The sequence below is a fragment of the Oryzias latipes genome, chromosome 15 (assembly GCF_053564925.1).
Source record: "Oryzias latipes strain Hd-rR chromosome 15, Olatipes_Hd-rR_3.1".
Lineage (NCBI taxonomy): Eukaryota > Metazoa > Chordata > Actinopteri > Beloniformes > Adrianichthyidae > Oryzias > Oryzias latipes.
Window position 1 is genome coordinate 29,906,623 of NC_136251.1, and position 16,601 is coordinate 29,923,223.

The 16,601-nt window shown below is 42.2% G+C and overlaps 1 protein-coding gene across 6 annotated transcripts in view; it reads right to left on the reverse strand.

The window, feature by feature from the left end:
• The window catches only part of LOC105355847 (uncharacterized), a 52,309-nt gene that overhangs the window by 13,249 nt on the left and 22,459 nt on the right, over positions 1 to 16,601 (reverse strand). For 2 of the 6 annotated variants that reach the window (XM_023963412.2, XM_078931514.1), the window contains exon 1: positions 11,090 to 12,024. The exons of 2 other annotated variants lie outside the window; for them this stretch is intronic. In XM_023963412.2, coding sequence (XP_023819180.1) covers positions 11,090 to 11,882 — 793 coding nt within the window. In that variant the 5' untranslated portion in view covers positions 11,883 to 12,024. Of the gene's footprint in view, positions 1 to 11,089; positions 12,027 to 14,957; positions 15,200 to 16,601 lie in introns of those variants that run through there. 2 more of the 6 variants (XR_013647701.1, XM_023963414.2) reach the window with 2 other exon arrangements.

Sequence of the window (16,601 nt, forward strand, 5' to 3'; positions counted from 1 at the left end):
GATGTTTCACCTGGATGGTCTGTGAGTCACCGAGGGGAATCATTGGTCCCAGGTTGACCTGTACAGATGCTGCAGGATTTTGGTTAGTCCGGGTCTGTGAAGGGTCATGAAGAGGAGCGGCTGCATCTTGACCCTTGTGCTATCCTAGGCGCGTTAACATTGGGAGTTGGGTCATCTAGACCCACTAGACAGTGCTCTGAACCCTTTTTCTTCAATGATTTGTGATCTTCACTGGTGTCCATGGATTACATGACATCTTTCACCTTTATCCACCTTTGTCATGGTAGGGAGAACACATCAATGTAAGGGTGGGGTCATCTAAGATAGCACAAGGGTTAAGGGGGGGCGTCATAAAAATGGATTGTACCATTGCTGTGTGTGTGGTAAGTGCACCGTGAAGTGTTTGTGAGGCTAATGGACGTTGCATAAAACTATGATGTATGGATGATGTCATACTGTGGCCTTACGCAAAACTCTAGTCCAGGGGTAGGCAAACTACAGCCAAGGGGCCATATGCCGTCAAACTAGTTACAGTAATCTGGCGCGCCAAACTGAAATAAATTAAATTGATAACTCTTGTTGTTTTTTTATTTTTTCTTGTAATTCTGTTGTGTCCAATAGATGGGGACCTTTTATGGAACCTTTAACAGAGGTCTATTTGTTTAGGAGCAGAAAGATTCTTCTGCATTCATGAAATGTGGGAAGATTTGTTGTTTTTCTGAGAGTCACGTGTGTTTTCCAAGTCGAACAGTCATTTATCCGATTTTATCAATCCTTTGTGACTTCAGCATTTGTCTAAGTTTGCGTTTTTCTCTGAGGGACATTAACCTGTTGGTGCAAATGGCACTAAAATTAGAACAAAAGCCACAGTTTTAAATGAAAATCTCCAAAACCTTCTATTTTGAAATATATATATTTTTATTTTCAATCAAAATGAAAGCATGTTTTTGTCCAGATTCCACGTTTTTCTCTCTGTGACATTTTTGCTTTACGGGCCCACAGAGCGGTCCACGACCTTGATATATCATGCAGGTCACCAGCGTGCCCCCATACAGGTTTGCCTATTTTTCAACTGTAGTCAGCCACCCTTTAGGGCAGAGGTGGGCACTGAGGGCCGCATTCCTGCATGTTTTCCAGCATACCCTGCTCTGGCATGTTCTAATTGGCTGGACACACCTGAACCAGGTAATCAGTCATGAGTAGGGCAAGACTATCTGGAAATCATGCAGACACACCGGCCCTCGAGGCCTGGAATTGCCCACCCCTGCTTTAGGGGGTGTCGACTAAAGCTTTAGCCAAAAAAGAGGAACTACATGCGTGCACGTTGCTTTCTGACCTCAGAAAGAACATTATGTCTTTAAAAGTGAGCAGAAACCAGTTAAAGTCTTCCTCTAAGACTTTCTTTCTAAAAAGAAAGGCATCTCTGGGGAGGCTCCTTATGTGTTGAAACGGCAAACTGTCACTTTCCGTTCCTGGATTTAAACCTGGAGTTCTCCAACATTGCTGCTTCTCAAATGACGACAGAAGGGCGTAACTTCCTACTAACTACAATGGTAAAAAAGTCCCCCTTTACCCGCCAAAAAAGAATCCAAGCTCCGCCCACTCACTATTTTGTCCCGATACAGACGCCACTGTGTTGGAGCTAGGCGTCGTCAGTAAGCAGTAATTGGTCTGTGTCGGTCTGAATCAACATTTCTATAGAAATCTAGCTCTCCAACCCAGAGCGAGCTTCTTGGAAGTCCACGACCTCAACATTTAAAGGTGGACTACACTAAATTTGTTAGCTTTGCAGGCTCCACCTACTTTTTTTGAGGCATCTAATTGGTCAGTTTATAATTTGAATAACAACAGAAAAATATCATGAAAAAAATTAGGATTATCAAGAAGATGTTAAAAAAAGGTATCAGATCAAGAATGGTTATTCTGATCAGTTGAATGACTGAGTAACAGCTGTTTATTTCTCAATAGACGTCTGTGGAGCCAACGGGTACTTCCTAGTTCGAATGCCAGAAGGGAGGAGTCACTCAGTCCAATTCTTATATACGGTCATTGTTTCAACCTGGTGGACTCGAGAAAAATTACTTCACTCTGTCGTGTCTAACCGACCATTTTTGGAACACCAGTCAGTAAACTCCACCCACTTCTAGCCTCATTTCTGCCATTCCAAAGCCAACGGGTGGTTAGAGTGAAAACATGTCCATAGTGTACGGAATGGAGAGTCCAGCGAGAAAAAGAACAGAAAAGAAAAGCATCAATGTGGAGCCGACCAAACCTAAAGTGTGTCGGTGTGAGGAGGGATGATGAAGCTCAGAAACACATGCTGGCTGTGCTCAGAGGGCTTTTCGCCTGACGCCTCGCACAACTCCACAGTCACTCATACTTAATGACGAGTAGAGTTTTGGATTTGAGACATTTCAGCACATTATCGGAATGAACAGGCTAAAGCGAAGCTTATCGTTTCCAGAGTTATTGTCCCGTTCCTGTTGAAAGCAAAGGAAGCTCTTTGAGAAAAGACCAAGAGAGGAGAGCCTGCTGAGTCACGGGAACCCAAAACCTGGGAACAGTTGGACAAGCAACACATGGGGAATCCACGCATAATAGTTAAAAAGGGTTCAAACAAAGGGAGGGGGGGGGTTCTGCAGCTCCCAAAGGAGGCACTCAAGGTTCTGCAGCCATGTCACATAATGAGTGCAATTTTATCTGAATAGAGAAATGAGATCAAACCAAAGAGGAAGACATGAGCTCAGCAGGTCAGTGAAATACATCATCATTCAATTATTATCGGAACCCCTCCCACACTAAAACAGAAAGACTGAACTATCCAACACAGCAAAGGAATCAATCTCCCCTGCCATGCAATGCTTTATTTGCCAAAACTGAAGTCGATCAGTTGGGTTTGGAGGCCGAGACCCGCCACTGTGGCAAAGAATAGAGTGCAAACAAAAAAACTCTGCAAATAAAAATAAAGGGTGTTGCAATTAATAAAAATGCCACAAATAAAAATACGCACTGTTGCAAATGGTTAATAAAAACGCTGCAATAAAAAAACCTCAAACACCGGTGGAATGTCGGGAATGGTTTTTACCCCTGCCCCGTTGTAAGAAGAAGGAGAAAAAGGAACAGGAGTATGAATTGGAAAAAGAAGGACAAGGTAAGTGAAGATGTTAGTGTTTCATGTCACTGTTTACTTCTTAATGTGTTCTTTGGTTAAGACATGTAGTCCGGGGTTAGAAAGAGGATGCCGGTTTATTGTTAGCCTCTGCTAACACGGAGAAACCCAGAGTGCAGACAGACGCAACAAGAACACATCCGAGTGGAAACAACTACTGCAAATACGTCAGGCAACTTATTACCTTGATTGCTTTTGTCATCAATAATCATGCTAACAATAATCTAAGGCACACATGTCAGACTCAAGGCCAGCGCGCCAAATGTGGTCACCATGTCATTTTATGTGGCCCGCGAGCAGTGACGTACAGTGAAGTTAATGGCTGGTGAGGCACTGACGTCATCAGTCAGATTTACAAACATATGAACCATGAGTATAAATAACTGAGTAACTTATTCACCATTTGATTGACAACAGTTAACGTGTTTTGTTTAAAATATCATTTCAACGTGTTTTTTTTTTTTCATATGCAAACTGCAGCATAGAAAAAAGCACAAACCTTATTATCGTCTTACCCATGGCCGGCCCTCCCTATACGCGAATTACGCAGCCGCGTAGGGCCCCCGTCACCACCAGGGCCCCGAAGTGGCGAAAAAATAAAATAAAAAAAAGACCCAAATCTGGCAACCTATTTCATAGCTGTGAATGTTGTGCAAAAGAAAGTTGCCTGCACTTTAATGATCCCCCTTGTCAACACACCTGAACCAATCTGGCAACCCAAATAATGACGTTACGCCACTCTCAGCAACGATTGGCCAACATCACTGCATCTAAGCCTGGCACAGTGTGCATTTACGAGCGCATTTTGTTTCAATAAAGTTGAGAAAAGAAAAAAAACGAGTGCATTTTGTCACGCTGATCAAAGCGACAACAAGAGCACTTCATGCCGAAGAGACTTTATCCATCAGGAGCTGAAAAAAGATGAACAACTTCAGCATCAATCACAAGGTAAGTTTGGAGGATGATGGGGCCATATTTTTTACATTATCCAGTATTTCTGTGCATTCGCGATTTAAAATACTAATTGATCCGAAGTTCGGTAAAGTTAGAAAGACAGGTGAAGTTTGCACATAAACGACCCCGTTTCGTAATTTCCAATGGAAAACTCTAAAATAATTCTGATACCCAAGTTTCCTGGATGAGGTCAGACAGGACCTTCCAAAACGGCGAAGAGAAGATTAAATAACGACAATGGTGATGGCTGATAAATGTTTAACTCACGTTATTGTATTGTTTAATTGTTTTGCTAACACATATTTAGTGCGTTCTGCATTTTCCGGTTTATGTCAGTATAGAAACTGCTGTTTATCTGTTATAGACAGTCTGGTAGTCTGACTTTTTCAACAAAGTGTCTTAAAATCTTGCATTGGCATGAAATATGGAGAATCAAAACTGCCAAATACATAGGAAATAAAGGTTCTAATTTATTAATGACAAATAAAATAAATGTACTCATTTTAAAATTATGAACATACAAAATAATAGAATAAGAAGTGTATCTTCTTTCTCTTTCGGCTTTTCCCATCAGGGGTCGCCACAGCGAATCATCCTTTTCCACCTCACTCTATCATGGACATCTTCTACCCTAACATTAGCCAACTTCATGTCCTCTGTTAAGACATCCATGTATCTCCTCTTTGGCCGTCCTCTTGCCCTCCTGCCAGGCAGCTCCATCTCCAACATCCTTCTACCAATATATCCACTATCCCTCCTCTGAACATGTCCAAACCATCTCAGTCTGGCTTCTCTGACTTTGTCGCTAACACAGGCAACATGAGCCGTCCTTCTGATGTACTCGTTCCTTATCCTGTCTAACCTGGTCACTCCTAAGGAGAACCTCAACATCTTCATCTCCGCTACCTCCATCTCAGCCTCTTGTCTCTGTCTCACTGCTACCGTCTCTAACCCATAGAGCAGAGCTGGTCTCACCACTGTCTTGTACACCTTTCCTTTGAGTCTTGCTGGCACTCTTCTGTCACACAACACTCCTGACACTTTCCTCCAACCGCTCCAACCTGCCTGCACTCGCCTCTTCACCTCTTTTCCACACTCCCCATCACACTGAACTGTTGACCCCAAGTACTTAAACTCCTGCACCTTCTTCACCTCAGCCCCCTGTAACCTAACGCTTCTACCTTGATCCCTCTCGTTCAGACACATGTATTCTGTCTTACTACGACTGACCTTCATGCCTCTTCTTTCCAGAGCAAACCTCCACCTCTCTAGCTGTTCCTCCACCTGCTCTCTACTCTCACTGCAAATTACAATGTCATCCGCAAACATCATTGTCCAGGGAGATTCCTGTCTTACCTCATCTGTCAGCCTGTCCATCAGCATAGCAAACAAAAAAGGACTCAAAGCTGATCCTTGGTGTAGTCCCACCTCCACCTTGAACTCCTCTGTCTGACCTACAGCACATCTCACCACCGTCATACTTCTCTCATACATGTCCTGAACTACTCTGACATACTTCTCTGCCACTCCAGACGACCTCATACAGTACCACAGCTCCTCCCTCGGCACCCTGTCATACGCCTTCTCTAAATCTACGAACACACAATGCAGCTCCTTCTGACCTTCTCTGTACTTTTCCATCAACATTCTCAAAGCAAAAATGGCATCAGTGGTGCTCTTACGGGGCATGAAACCATACTGCTGCTCACAGATCTCCACCTTCTTCCTAAGCCTGGCTTCCACTACTCTTTCCCACAGCTTCATTGTGTGGCTCATCAACTTTATTCCTCTATAGTTGCTGCAGTTCTGCGTGTCACCCTTGTTCTTAAAGATCGGAACCAGAACGCTTCTCCTCCATTCCTCAGGCATCTTCTCACTCTCTAAAATCCTATTGAACAACCTTGTTAGAAATTCCACTGCTGCCTCTCCTAAGCACTTCCATACCTCCACAGGAACGTCATCAGGACCAACGGCCTTTCCGCTCTTCATCCTTTTCAGAGCCTTCCTAACCTCATCCTTTCCAATCTCTGCTACTTCCTGCTCCACAACAACCACATCTTCCTCCCTTCTTTCCCTGTCATTTTCCACGTTCATCAGCTCCTCAAAATACTCCTTCCATCTTTTCTGTACACTCTCCTGAGTTGTTAGCACCTTTCCGTCTCTGTCCTTAATCACCCTTATCTGTTGCACGTCCTTCCCATCTCTGTCTCTCTGTCTGGCTAGCCTGTACAAGTCCTTCTCTCCTTCCTTTGTGTCTAACCTGTCATATAGCTCATCGTAAGCCTTCTGTTTGGCCTTTGCCACCTCTCTCTTCACTCTACGCTGCGCTTCCTTGTACTCCTGTCTACCTTCCTCAGTCCTTTCTACATCCCACTTCTTTTTAGCCAACCTCTTCCTCTGGACGCATTCCTGTACTTCCTCATTCCACCACCAAGTCTCTTTACCGTCTTTCCTCTTTCCAGATGACACACCTAGCACCTTCCTACCTGTTTCCCTGATAATTTCTGCTGTAGTTTCCCAGTCATCTGGAAGCTCATCCTGACCACCCAGACCCTGTCTCAACTTCTGCCTAAATTCCTCACAAGTTTCTTCATTCTGTAGCTTCCACCACTTGGTCTTCTTTTCTGTTTTCCCTCTCTTCTTCTTCCTGACCTCCAGAGTCATCTTACACACCACCATGCGGTGCTGTCTGGCTACACTCTCTCCTACCACCACTTTGCAGTCACTAACCTCTCTCAAATGACCTCGTCTACATAGGATGTAGTCCACCTGGGTACTCCTACCTCCACTTCTGTATGTCACTCTATGTTCCTCTCTCTTCTGGAAGTAAGTGTTGACTACAGCCATTTCCATCCTCTTCGCAAAGTCCACCACCATCTGTCCCTCCAGATTCCTTTCCTTCACACCAAACCTGCCCATCACCTCCTCATCACCTCTATTGCCCTCACCAACATGCCCATTAAAGTCTGCTCCAATAACAACTCTCTCTCCTCTGGGGAAACTCTGTATGACCTCATCCAACTCACTCCAGAATCTCTCCTTCACTTCTAACTCACAGCCAACCTGTGGCGCATACCCACTGACTACATTCACCATCACCCCTTCAATTTCTAACTTTAGGCTCATCATCCTGTCTGAGACTCTTTTCACCTCTAGAACCCTGTTTACAAACTCCCCCTTCAGAATCACTCCTACCCCGTTTCTCTTCCTATCAACACCATGATAGAACAGTTTGTATCCTCCTCCAATACTACGTGCCTTGCTGCCCTTCCACCTTGTCTCCTGCACACACAGTACATCTACCTTCCTTCTCTCCATCATGTCTGCCAGCTCTCTGCCTTTCCCTGTCATTGTGCCAACGTTAAGAGTCCCTATTCTCAAACCTATGTTCCTGCCTTTTCCCTTCTCTCTCTGGCCACGGACCCTTCTGCCTCCCCTCTTTCTTCGACCAACAGTAGTCAAATTTCCACCGACACCCTGTAGGTTAACAGCATCGGTGGCGGTCGTTGTTAACCCGGGCCTCGACCGATCCGGTATGTCTAAAGTGTTGTGGATGATTCGCATGGTTATTTTGGCAATTTTTACGCCGGATGCCCTTCCTGACGCAACCCTCTCTATTTATCCGGGCTTGGGACCGGCACAGAGGCAACTGGCTTGCAACCCCTGTGGCTAGATTAGAATAAGAAGTGTATAAGCATTTATACACTAGAATAAGAAGTGTATAAATGCTTATATTTCCATTTATACTCAAATTATTATTCACATTTATTATTTATAAATAGGTACATTTCTTTCTCATTTGTATTTCACAGTTTTGGTTTTACATAATGAGGATGTTTTGCACAGTTCCGTGTCAGCCAACATTTTCTTCTGCTCTCAAAAAGTATCAAAAAGTATTGGAGGAGGTGCAGCATCCACATCCCTTCATGTGGCATGTAAAGTAATTTAAAAAACAGTGTCTGCATAACCCCTTTTTTTCCATAAACAGCGGCTGAAGAGTATGGAGCCCCAAACTGTTCTTAATAAATAAATAAATATGATCTTGTGCAAATATATAATCAAACAATCTATTTCTCATAAATATATAAAAAGATCATGACATTGTGAAAAACCTGCACACAGATTTTAACTGAACCACTAAACTATTAGTAGTATTCTGCTATAGTTATTTTATTAACTTCATCAATAATTATTGTATAATAATTCTTGTTTTTTAGCTGCATAGGAAACTCCTGTCACCACATCTTCTGTTGAAAGGGGAAAATGTTGATGTTGCTGCTGGTAAGTTCAAATCTACCCAATATGGAACCCAAATCAAACTTATTGTTTCATTATTACTTAAAGGACAGTCATACATTTGTGCACAGACGCACAACAGTGAAGGCACTTCTTTCCAACATTCTGCACTAGATATATCTCATTTATATTACAACAACAGTTGCGTTTTGTTGGTGCTGCTGATCAGTTAGAGGGCCCACAAATTAAATCTCGCTTAGGGCCCCCGGAAGACCAGGGCCGGCACTGGTCTTACCTTTACTTGTAAATAAAGTCCATATTCCGCTCCTTCTGAAGAAAATGACTTGCAGCTTGCTATCACTTATTCTAGTATTTTTTAGCGTCATGATCTCAGGGCTCACCGGCGCCCCCTAACATGAGGCACGAGAATGTCTGGCCTCACCCAGCGGCTTTTTTGCCGGCGTTTAGCGCTCAGCACCAGAAACACGTCCCTCACATACAGTTATTTATAAAAACAAACACTGTACATTATATACATCTGCTAAATTATGTAAACTCAGCTCATATAGTACAAGTGATTGAACCGACATACAGAGATACAGCAGCACCGTCTGACTGCGTAGGTATTGCGCAATCCAAGGTGAGGCTTGGATAGCGGGCTGGTGCCTCATCGCACGTCACTTCTTAGTATCTGAACGGCAAATGCGGAAATTCAGCGATTTTGAAAAGAAAAAACACTCAAAAATGGTACATTTAAATGGAAAGTGACTGCAAAGCACAAATTACTGATTAAATATAATAATTGAATTTATTTTTTCTCTTTTCTTCCCATAATGACAGGTGAGGCACAGCCTCACCTGCCTCTCCTGACTGCACGTTACTGCCCGCGAGAGCATAAAAGTTTTTAAGTTCTCAAAATAAAAATTAAAAATTGGTGTATATTTAATCATATCTAGGGGGAAATGGACTTGAAATATGGGATTGGGCAACTATACATTAGGACTTAAACACTCTCCATATAACCTAAGCTGACAGAATAACATTTTTATGCTAGAGTAACAAAACATATTTTCTATGCAACTGTAATTGTCACTTTAAAAAGTTATAGTAAACAACTAATGAGTTATTTAACATTAACAAGTTACATTTATTTTTCATTACATTTAGTTACATGTGTAACTTATATCTGGCCCTTTGAGGACAGACACTATGATGAGGCGTGGGTAACAATAGTTATTTGGATGAAGGGGAAGTTGTTTTTTTTATTTGAGGCATTATTTTTTGTTTTGTTTTGAATATGCAGAGTTAAATTTTTGTCTGCAAAGTTTTTCTTTTGCAGATATGGTGGGTCTTCCTTTTTTTTCACTTAGGTACTCACGTAAATCAGGTGTGCACACACGACTCATGTGATATTTGCATCTGAAATATGAAGGATGAGCTTGTTTGAGCATTTATGTGAGCGTGTGAAACTAAGAGTGAGAAAAAAATGGTTCTAAACGTGATGTGTGGGGTTTTTTTTAAGTCACAAATTTTTATTCTACTGCAGGACCACCATGTGACCCTAACAAAGTACAAAATGTACTCTAAACTTGTAAACTAAGTATTTTTATGCCGTAATTATCTATTTTTATTGGTGGAAAGGAAAGGAAATAAATGCCAATCCTGCTCTTAATAATAAAGGAACATTGTGTTATAATAAAAGGGTTGTTTGAGAAATTCCTTGATAAATGTATTAAGCGTCTCAATCTGTGGCGAGAATAAATTAATTTTACCCGATTCATAGACAGATTTTCTGTCTGCCCCATGATGGATGACATTGTTTATTATCCTCTGCAATTTTTGACTAATTAAAGAATAACTGTGTGTTTTTGAGTTTGCACATACAGTACAGACCAAACGTTTGGACACACCTTCTCATTCAAATGAATGGAAAGGTGTGTCCAAACTGTATATTTCTGACCAGGTACATTGTGTTTTCTGCGGCATTTTATCACTCAAAATAAGAAGAAATGCAGTTTCTAGACTGCAGGATGAACTGAGAACCAAAGATGGAATTAAGCTGCACAAATTCCACATTTTTTACAGTATTCTTGCTAGAGTAGCGATACAAACACACATGTCTGTAACGTTTCATTAAAATGTGTACAACTGAACCAAAAGAAAACTCCAATAAGCCAGCCCTCACAAGCCTCAGCCTCTGTTTTAATTTGTTGACTTTTGTGTTTTAGATTTTTTTTTGTTTAACTTTTACTTTTTATTTCATCAAATCTCTTAAGGGTGTAGTGGTGTAAATGAACCCAGACTGTCCCATCACCTCTTTTATTTTCTAAGTTAGATTATACTTATATGAGAATGTTTTTCTTTATGTGGGAATAAATCAAATCAAATCTTGTGGCGTCCCCATCGTGTTTTTATGTATCAAACATTATCTTCATCTAACTGAACTTTTTGCGCCTGTTTATGGATAAAAACATTTTGAATTAAAAAATATGCAGCTTTAAGCTTAATTTTATTTAGTAGACGTCCTCCATCATGTGAAAAATGCCTCAAACACCACTTTCTCTTTAAAACGTTTATGTTTGCTGGGATAAATGTCTCAAATTGTCACTAAATTTAAATAAACTAGTTTGAGTGCATTTCATTTAGATACAAAAAGAAAAAGGCAAAAAAGAAAGGTATCATTTTAAAGAACACATGTGGAAAAATAATCTCTGAATGAAGCACACTCACTTTTCTGAAGGTGTTCATGGAGAGGGGTCATGTGACAGCCTCTCCAAACGGATCTGGGTTTTGCTTTCTCCTTGTCCACCCTTGTTGCTGACACAGGCTCTTCTTTGTCTCCAAAGTCTTCCTCTCTGTCGTTTTCAGGCTCAGCGTCGAGGTCCTCTGTGCTTTCATGTCCATCTGCCTTCAAACCCTCCACTTTTCCCTCATCTGCTTCCTGCTCACAGGAGTTGGACTTTTGATCTCCGCTTGACGTTCGTCCATCACTTTCCTCAGAATTGCTGTCAAAGAAGCGATCGTCTTCGACAACGTTAGAAGGAGTGGGTGGTATCAGATGGATAAGTGGTGTGAGGAGGCCTTCAGATGCTGGAGGGCTATCAGTGGCCCTCTCGTGCTGCAGATTGTATTCCTCTCTTTGTACGTTATCCTTTGCATCGCTGGATGGCTGAATGCTGAGTGCAGACAGATGTTTGAGTCCTTTCTTCTTCTGCAGCCTTGGAGTCGCAGACACAGCACTGGCGAAGCGAGCTTTGCTATTCGTCTGAGTCAGGGGGTCTTCGTCTGACAGACTGAAGCTGGCATTGACAATCCCCACATCCTCCACTCTAATCAGTATTGCTGCCTCCCTTTCACTTGATCCCTCTTTTTTGAGGTTCAGATGTAAGGAACCCTCATTAGTCTTCTCTTCCTGATGACCACGCAAACACGAGCAGCAGAGCAGCCTGCAGGACCAACGCCGAGTGCCTTTTCTCCATTTCCGTTCTTGAGGCCGCCGGTTTTCCACGTCTGTACTGGCCATAGTGGCGGCTCGCCCACCTCTTCATCTTTGAAAGAAAAAACAGAAGCTGCAGCCTCGCCACACCGTCCAGTCATCTGCATCACGTGTTGCTCAGGAGGACAGAGAGAAAAAGGCCACTTCATGCCGGTCAGATCAGGTGAAAACACTTGAAATGAATGCCAGCTTCAATCAGGATGCTTTGAAATGGTAAACAGCATCATTTCAGATGCACTTCAGCGTCAAAAGAAAACTCAGACGCTCTGAATAACACACCGGAAAAAACAGTCCAACAAAACCATCCGCTTATTTGTAAGATTATCCTGTGTTTATGTCCACATTGGTGCTTCTGTTTATGCATGACTGTGCATGGGCCGGCGTATCAGCAAGTCAGGGTATAATTCCTGTCAGGGTCATCTGTAGGAGACATAGGAATATGGGCTGGCGGATGCTTTGCTCACACAACCCGTATGGCGTCGGATGACATTTCCCTCATTCCGCAGGCCCGGTCCTGTCCTCTCCAGCTTGATTAATCATCCAGCACCAACCTGAAGCCATTTTAGCGCACCCACCCACACTGGAAGCATGTGTGAAAAGATGATATCCCTGCATTTCTCACACAGCCCAAAGAGTGACAGCAGAGTGATGGGGGGAAATGACTCTTACCTGTATCCACATCTCACCTTGCACACTGTGAGTGAAAGCAAAACGCTGGCGCTCTTTACCGTCTTTACCGGCTGCTGTTATTTAAGCTTTTCCACAGGAAGACTTTGATTTGCTCCTCAGTTTCCAGCTCATCCGTATTATTTAGAACGCAACCCAAAGAAAAGAAAGGACTTTTGCTCCTTTGAGTTCATTTTAAACTGTAGTTTTCTTTTTTTGTTCTTTTTTGTCAGATTGTGGAGCTGCCTTATTAAGCATCGTTCACACCGGTGACACATGTTCAAGAACGCGCTAAATGGGGGATCTTAAACTTCAGCCTTTAGCCCAATGTAATCACACTGGACAAGCAGGGAGGGACTACTTCTTTTTTCTTATTCTACTGTTTCCTGGCGCGTGCCGCCTCCCACATTTGGAAGAGATTTGCTGCGAAAAGTCGCAGCAGTGCAAATCTCTTCCAGGCTCCATTCCGATACATGAAAGACTTGGTGTCAAAAAATTCTGGCAAAAAAACAAAAAACTTCAGGATCAAGTTTCACATTTTTGGTACTTCTGTGAATTAAAAGCTATACATCACCAACAAATCTGCGTCCCTGATTGGTCAAAGTTTAACCTAATTTAAATTTCAGTCCGCGTTCAGTGTTTTGTACTCAGAGCTCAAAGACTGACTTTAAACATTTGTGGTAAATGCGAGAAATTTGAACGCAGAACCCGAAACGTACATTTACTCACGTTTACCTAGACTTATGATTAAAAGTGGCCGCTTGAACATGTGCTGCCAAATAAATCCTGATCTTTTAAAAGTCTTGACTTTAAAAAAAAAATGTTCAAGAAAAGTGCTATTAGATCTAATTAAAAAAATCAAAATTTCAGATACAGAACTTCTTTTATTTTGTTACAAAATCGAAATATGTAACATTCAGATTTTCGATTTTTACTTGTCTTTTCTGAAAATCAGCCATGAAGGTTAAAAACTTTAGTTTGATAAACCACAAATAACACAATTTAGTTTTCCTTTTTGTTAATAACTCTCCATTTCATAAATTTTCTTCAGTGTTGTGAAAAGAGATCTAAATGCTGCCTAATTTTTGAATTGGTCCCTGCCAAACATTTTCTGCAGACATTGTCTTTGATATCATATCTGAAGTCCTACTTACTTTCTTTACTTTGTCTCAACACAAAGTTAAACCAGCAGTAAACTATTTAAAAATATTCCCGTCACAGATTTGTTTTCTTTTTTAAAGAAATCAAACTAACAGCCTCTAGAGTTTCTTACTTTCTGCTCTTTTCCTCTCAGACTTTGTAAACATTTTCGTACAAATGCAAGAACAGGAAACTTGTCCCAGAGGCTGAAGATGGCTCCAGACCACACCATATGAATGTAACCACACAGGGTCATTTCTCATATGTCACTAAAGAGACAAAGATGCCAGCAGGCAGCGCCGCTCCTGATGCTGTGAACATCTGCGTTGAGTTAGAAGGTTCAGGTTAGGAGGTCAAGGTGAGAAGCTCCTTCAAAAACAGCGGAGAGCGAATGTGACAAAGCCTTATGGGATTTTAGAAAACAAAACAAGAAAGCAAAGGAAAACAATAAAAGTAGCAGCATCAAACAAAAGGAAAATAAAAAGCTTAAATAATGTTAAAGGGTGTAAAACAGGTCAAACAACTATGCTCTCAAAGGAGGGCAGTAGAGAGCAGACGCTCAGGGTGGAAGAAGTCCAACGCTGTTAAAAGATCTCCATATGTTGGTGTGATGCTTAAACAGCAGGAAACCCACTGAGTCTGAGGAAAACCAAGATAGAAACGAGTAGAAAGAAAAGCAAAATCTGCAGAAGCCTCTACAGAAAGAGATATTTCACCAATTAACGACGAGTTCGTTCATCAGCAGGAAACAAAATTCCTCATGGTGTTCAAATTCAAAATAAACACAAAACTATGCAGCAAAATGCAAAGATCACAACTCTATCAAAGGCACACAAAAAAACACGACAAAGAGCATTAACCTTGACAACTTGCAGATCTAGAAAAAAAATGACTTCCTTCTGATGTTGCAGAGACGTGGAGTTAGTAAAGACGAGGATGAATGCTTCACAGATGCTATAGGCCTGCAGGCACTTTGCAGAAAAGATGACCAGGATAAACATGGAAGCCCACCTTTTCCTCCAACATAAATTATAAACAAGTCTAATTATTTGCCTTTAACTTAGCCCCCTGGGTTTTGTTTGACTTTCTCCCCGCCTTCATGAACTCCCTGGACCTCCCTCCACTCTGTGAGGTAGGGTACATGTCCAGACAAATGTCTGAGAGGATCCCAGCGTACCCCGATTGTGTTTTTAACGGTCTCATAAGCAGAGAAAGTGGTAAACTCTGGATGGCCCAGATGTGGCTGTGCAGCCAACATCAACACCGACCCGCTTCTGCTTTCTAAAACAGCCTCACCTCGTGCTCTGCAGCAGCTCTGCGAAGCATGTCGAACATTTCCGGAGACAGTCGTGTTTCCATAGGCATCGGGACTCTGCGTGCACAGTCGGCGCTGGGTTGTGTGGTGATCATGACCCTGTTTGGTCATACAGAGAGCTGCTGCAGGCAAACACAGTTCCCCCCCAAAAAAGAGCCATTTTCTTCACTCCTATTCACAGAGGAGCAGAATGCTTCAGCCTCTCTGTAGTTGCATTGTGGGTCTGTAAGAAAAAAACCTTCTTAAAAGCTCAGTTCGAGGAAAACTTTGTTTTAACAGGTTCTTGAAGCATTTTTCTCATGATGGAGGACAATATATAAAGAAACATCACATTAAAACTGCGTTTCTTGTGAAAATTGTTGTGAATTATATATGTTCACATATGTGACGTAGAAAATACGCCGGGTGGGACACACACTTCCTGCTCTGCTCCATTCTGATGCATCCACCTGCAGACAAACAGATCCATGAACGTCTTTGTTTTCTTCGTCTGAGTTGGAATCTGGATCTAAACTGTACGGCAGGACAGCTCTGATATTGCTCACTAATGTTAAGTTGGGAGTGAGATAGGCTTCAAGCTAGTGGGAAAGCGTGTAAACAAAGGGATTATGGGAAATAGACCACGTCAACAGTCCCACCCACAACTTAGAGGTAAATTTCTATTGAACTCCTGCTGCTGTGCAGAAACTAGGTCAGAATCCGAATTCATTCCCTTCCCCTCCGCCTCCTCCCCATTGCTCCAATTGTAGGGGCGTTTGGACCTGAACTGTTTTTTTAACCCTTGTGCTATCTTAGATGACCCCCCCCCTTACATTGACGTGTTCTCCCTACCATGACAAAGGTGAATAAAGGTGGAAAGATTTCATGTAATCCATGGACACCAGTGAAGATCACAAATCATTGAAGAAAAAAGGTTCAGAGCACTGTCTAGTGGGTCTGGATGACCCAACTCCCAACGTTAAAGTGACTAGGATAGCACAAGGGTTAAGATGCAGCCGCTCCTCTTCGTGACCCCTCACAGACCCGGACAAACCAAAATCCTGCAGCATCTGTACAGGTCAACCTGGGACTCCGAATGTTAAAGTGCACAAGGGTTTAGAAGGAGCCGTTGCGCCAGTAGGGTGAAACACATTTCTTTTTGTGGGTGTGCTCTGTAAATAGAAGTTTACATTTAAATGCAAATAATAACATTTTGCTTTTGCATGATTTTTTTAAGTTACAAAACAATCTTATGCATTTTCTGATCGCTGGCAGCTAGGCGCTAACGTAGAGACCGGCGGGTATTGATGCAGTCCGGATTTTCAATTCAATTTTATCCATATAGCCCGATATTACAACCATAGTCGTCCCAGTGGGCTTCATACCGGTAATTCTATAGTAAACATGAAGACATGGAGTTCAATCGGTAATGGCTAAACTAAACAGACTAAACTGGCTATCCCTGCCCTTAGACCCTCCTTCTCAGTAAGGAAAAGCTCCTAAATTAAAAGAAGAAACCTCAGGGGTGTCCACTTGAAGGAGGGATCCTTCCCCAGGACGGACAGGTGATGGACCAGAACTCTTAGAGAAGAAGTAGCTTATCTGACTCTACAACTACATGTTTAAATTGGTCCAGCAGATGAGCT